At 40.7% G+C, this 5,191-nt stretch overlaps 1 protein-coding gene across 1 annotated transcript in view; it reads left to right on the plus strand.

The window, feature by feature from the left end:
* The window catches only part of LOC103373858 (hyaluronan and proteoglycan link protein 1-like), a 12,450-nt gene extending 9,264 nt beyond the window's left edge, over positions 1 to 3,186 (plus strand). The window contains exons 3-4 of the mRNA XM_008303862.1: positions 842 to 1,141; positions 1,324 to 3,186. Coding sequence (XP_008302084.1) covers positions 842 to 1,141; positions 1,324 to 1,610 — 587 coding nt within the window. The 3' untranslated portion in view covers positions 1,611 to 3,186. The remainder of the gene's footprint in view (positions 1 to 841; positions 1,142 to 1,323) is intronic.
* Positions 3,187 to 5,191: the final 2,005 nt, after the last annotated feature.

Below are 5,191 nucleotides of genomic sequence, written 5' to 3' on the forward strand. Positions count from 1 at the left end.
TTCTGATTGGCTAAAAGTGCTGTCAATCTCGTTTTGGTGGCAATGGCTATCTTCTATTGGCTCTAACGATTCGAAGGAGGGTTCAATCACCGAAATCAGCCGATCCATCATTGGGCCGCGCGTCATCAAGGGATCTCCACAGCACGTCCAGTCGCCATTACGCACACGACGCATAACACAGACAGCGGTCTGGTAGGATTTAAAAAAAAAACTAAAACACTGCTGTATTTGGTTGTATTGAACGCCATTAGTGAAATACAAGTGAAATATCTAGTTTGTACATAAGAACAATCAGATGGTCACCAGTGTGCCAAAATGTGTCCAAGTGTCCAAAAATGTCACCTCGCCTGAACTGTCTGAATAAAAAACATAGTAATTTTGTTCTACTTCACTTTTTCAGAGTCAACCTTTGCAGGGAGAATGATCACATATTGTGATATGATTTTGGAGAGGTTTAGAGCTGCAGCTGGATCATTACAAAGAGATAATTATCCTGAAACTGCTTCTTTTTTTTTTAGGCGAACCTGACATTTTTAAAGTTGTGTGTGTGCCATCTACATTTACTTTTAACCAGCAACATATATACTGAAATTTACACATATGAACAAATCTTACAAGTGTTCCTTTTATTATGACACAAGAATTATTCAAATAGACCTTGTGGTTGCAGAGATAAACTGTTTTTATTATGGGTATGTAATTTTCGAGAAAAGGCCTGAAAAATAGCTCAGAGCTTAAAGGGTGAAAGTAAATTGTGTTGTTTCATAATTGTAAATGAATTGTAAAAGGTTGACATCCACTATTATTATTATAATAATTTCATCTCCTCTGCCTCATTCAGGTGTTGTATTCCCATACTCCCCCTTTGTGGGTCGCTACAACCTGAACTTCCAAGATGCTATGAAGGCCTGTGAGGACCAGGGTGCCGTGGGTGCCACCTTTGATCAGCTGTTTGAGGCCTGGAAGGGCGGTCTGGACTGGTGCAACGCTGGCTGGCTGAGCGATGGCACGGTGCAGTATCCCATCACCAAACCCAGAGCACCTTGTGGTGGAACCAACAGCGGGCCTGGTCTCAGAAGCTATGGACGCCAGAACAGGATGAGCCGCTACGATGTGTTCTGCTATGCTTCCGCCCTCAACGGTGAGTTTCTAAAAGACCTGTGTGTATCTTTTCTCAAGTTGTTACTTGACTTTCATTATTCTAGTGGTGGGATAACAGGGGGAAGCACAATGACCACACAGGCCGCCTTACAGCACCTTGAGTCCTTCTGGAAGGAAAACTTCTTCTTCTGACCAGCTCTTTTGCTTTGTCTCTGCCATCAGGACGTTTGTATTGGCTGGTCCAGCCTGACAGGCTGACCTTTGACGAGGCTGTGCAGGCATGCTTAGATGACGGTGCAGAGATCGCCAAGGTGGGCCACATGTACTCCGCCTGGAAGCTTGAGGGTTACGATCGCTGCGATGCCGGCTGGTTGGCTGACGGAAGCGTCCGCTACCCCATCTCCAGACCCCGCAAGAACTGCAGCCCCACAGAAGCTGCAGTGCGCTTTGTTGGATTCCCCGACAAGAGCCAGAAGTCTTATGGCGTCTACTGTTACAGGTCTTATTAGTGAGGGGAGGTAGAAAGGAGCAGGGAAGCCATAACCACCAAAGAGCAGCAACAACCACAACCAGTTAAATCAACAATGAAGCAGATAAGCTTTGGATCTTAACTAGCATGAACTCAATACCTTTCTGAAGCTGTGATAACCCTAAAACAAATACTGTACATCTTATGCCCATATGCAATGAATGGCAAAGTATTTTGTAGCCATTAATTTTTGTTTTTCTCTAGCTGTGCATTCATTGATTTTCCACAGGCTGTTGGGTAAAGGGGCAACAGTGTTAAAGTGACTGATGAGACAGAGACAAGAACTTAATGGTCAACATCATCTAAGTTTAGTTTGTCTTCCACAGAATGTAAAGATGTGTGAAGTTCAAGATTTGGGGCGATAATGCTCATGTGCAGATGATACGTGCTGCTTTAAAATTTCTATAGAAGAAAACAATGTGTTATTTTATTTTTTATCAGTTATCACATCCATAAAAAAAATTCAATTGATGACAAAAGCATGAACATAACTCAGCTACCGCTGTTGAGCTATGAATACGTACATGTTATACTGCAGTAAGTAATCGATTGGATCCACCTTCAAGCAGAGTTGAAGCTCTTTTTCTTTTTTTTTTTGACCGGAGGAGTTGTGATCAAATTAACTGCCAATAAAATGAATGTAAATGTTTCAGTCTGTGACCTTTTCTGCATCGAAAGCTCCTCTTAGATCAACTCCCAACTACAATCTGAAGTACGTTTTTACTGTTATAACCTTGAGCAGTGTGTTTGTTCTAACAAACTTTTTTAATGATCACATCCATGGTGTTTTTTTTAAAGCAAAAGAACAGATTTTGTCTAATACTTGCAGCTTTTTTGGTGAAATGTAGTTTTTAGACAACTTAAACCTGGCTCATACAAGCAGGATTTTGGCAAAATAGTGAATTCCTGAACTAAAAATATACCCCTGATTGTCTAACAATGATAGAGAAGAAATCTGACATTACAGCAGTGACAGTAAAGCTATCAAATATACGGCCGCAAATCCACTCTGACTGCTGACAGGTTCACATGTTTTTACTGTGGTTATGAGTTGTAAATTTCCACTGGCATTCTTTGAAAGGACTGATTAATATGATGATTACAATGATGATCACTTACACTCCTAAACAGATTCATTGATAGTCATGCTGTAGTGACTGCATCTCAATATGTGTCTCTAAATGTTTCCTGTGGACCACGGTGGCCATGTTTTTGACAATACAAAGCTGATTATTTTGAGGTGTGCCACAACCAGTAGATAGAACAATTAATAGGTATGAGTTACAAAAATAATTTCAAATTTTGTGGTTTTTTTTGCGATGTTGTTTCTTTTTTTTTTTTACTTTTTCTAACCCTGGGCACTGACACATGGTACTTACTGCAGATTACATGTGGTAATATGGCATTGTTTGTAAAAGCAAAACTTCTGTCAAACTCGTGTATTTGTTCACACTTGCGCATGAAAAAAAAAAACAAAAGATTAAGGTATTTTTGTATCTTATCGCCATGTACCTTTTTCAACAAAGCAGTTTGAAATAAAGAATATGACTTTCAAATGGAGTTTTCCCAAGTGTTCCTTTTTCACCAACATTTTTTATTTCCGCTGGAACAAAGTCAGCATGTTTTAGGAGGAGATGTGGAAGTTTAAGCAGAGATTTAAACAGTATTGTCTAAGCTGCCAAATCAGGGGCCATGTGTCTGGCGTAAACCCATGTCATTGAGAGGACTTAAGATTAGACTCTCCTCACATTTATTTATTCTTTGCCATTTTTTCTATTCAGTGCCAGCCTGCCAGCCCACCACTAAGTTAGACAAAGGGAACAGTATCACAGGCTTTAAGAGGCTTGTGGGAATCCATGGGAATGGGGTCAGATTTAGATGGATACAGCAGGGAAATGCCAGACAAATGTAAATGTGTGTGATGGTGAAAAGTCTACTGAAAGCAGCAGAATCTAAGTAGAGATTTTGAAGAGCATTATACACTTTTTCAGCACAGAGAATGTTAATAATTATGTTCATTATATTCTTAAAATCTGTGGCGTAAACTATACTATTACACACTTAAAGTAAAAGTACAAAGCGAGTCTTTCTTTGTCTCCGCTTCGTTTAGCCAGACAAACACTGTCTTATTGCTGCAAAGTCATTTAGACTATTTCATTTTGTTTGCTTCTGTGGTTTCCAGTCAAATGTTGCACAGACTTTCAGTGAGTCAGATGACACTACATCACACTGACACACTTGTCAGTCAGATATCTAGATTAAGTTATGCATGACGGGAGAATAGCGAGCTAATGAGCGAGTGAAAGACACTTTTACATCAGACTAGACAAAGTCAGAGGCGCCTGTCAAGCCCAACAAGTCAGGAAAAGCCGGGGTGCGTTTCCTTTCCAAAATAAACCTTGAAATCCTGTTAAATCCCAGCGAGACCTGGGCCGAGACGTCTTGGTTTTTCCAATGATCAGCCTTGAGACATCTGCATTTCATGAGGCAAGATTGCAGGTTTTACTCTCGCTGGGGCATCCAGGAGCGGCCTTTAATCACAAGTCAAGGCTGCTCTAATGACAGAGTGGGCATTCACAGTGAAAACCACAACAAGCTGAACTTACACAGATTACATCGACCAACTTGATGTTATTACCCAGGTAATGACGCCTTCTGCTGTTACGCAGTGTCGGTGTGAACTTCAAGTGACTGCTGCATAAGGAGGCGCACTGGGAATAGTGGTGAAGGGTAATGTACTCAAAAAGCTTCTGTTTTTACACCAAGGGAATTCATCTGCTTCTTTTATGCACCACTGTGTAGACTTAAGAAGTGTTTTGACATTCGAGAAGAGCACCTTCAGTCATGTTATTGGCTAAAAAAAAACACAACTGAAGTGTGGTATACTTATGCAGGTCCACAGTCCTGCAGCATCAGCCATTTTCAGAACTTCCCCACCCCTCTTCCCCTCATCCACTTCTTGCTCCATATGTTTGCCACAATTCACACTGCCACTTCCTATCTGCTCCCCCTGAAAATAGCGTCTGTCTAGCAGGAGGCTTGTGGAGCATGTCTGATAGGTTTTTCAGAAGAGACTGATGTATGTGCAAGACACAGTAATGCTTTGAAAATAGGCCAGTGGAATGACGTTCTGCAGAGTGCAATTCGTATGAAGCTTAAAGTCTTTACTGTATGTTCGGCTTCCGTGAACTGTGTGCTATATGGAGGGAAAAGACATAAATAAAATCAGGGTTTATGGTTTAGTCAGATAGCACTACCTGCTGGTGAAACAACCACACTACCTGCTAAAATTTACCTTCGTGCAAGAGGAGGCAACGTTTTGATTCATTCGACCTCTTTACCTGAATTTATGGACCCTTTTAGGGAACCTTTTCAAGGGTGTAATAAAGAATACCGTGAAAAGGTTGCAACCCCATCAAAGCACTCAAAGTGCCACAGAAAGAACAAGAGAAACTTCATTATAACTGCATGTGCGCAACATTTGGAGAACACCACATGAGTCCAAATGAAGTGTTTTAAGTATATAATAACCATATATTTATTTTTATTTCTTTGGTGATT

The sequence above is a fragment of the Stegastes partitus genome, unplaced genomic scaffold (genome assembly GCF_000690725.1).
Source record: "Stegastes partitus isolate 25-593 unplaced genomic scaffold, Stegastes_partitus-1.0.2 Scaffold2083, whole genome shotgun sequence".
In the NCBI taxonomy this organism is placed as follows: Eukaryota; Metazoa; Chordata; class Actinopteri; family Pomacentridae; genus Stegastes; species Stegastes partitus.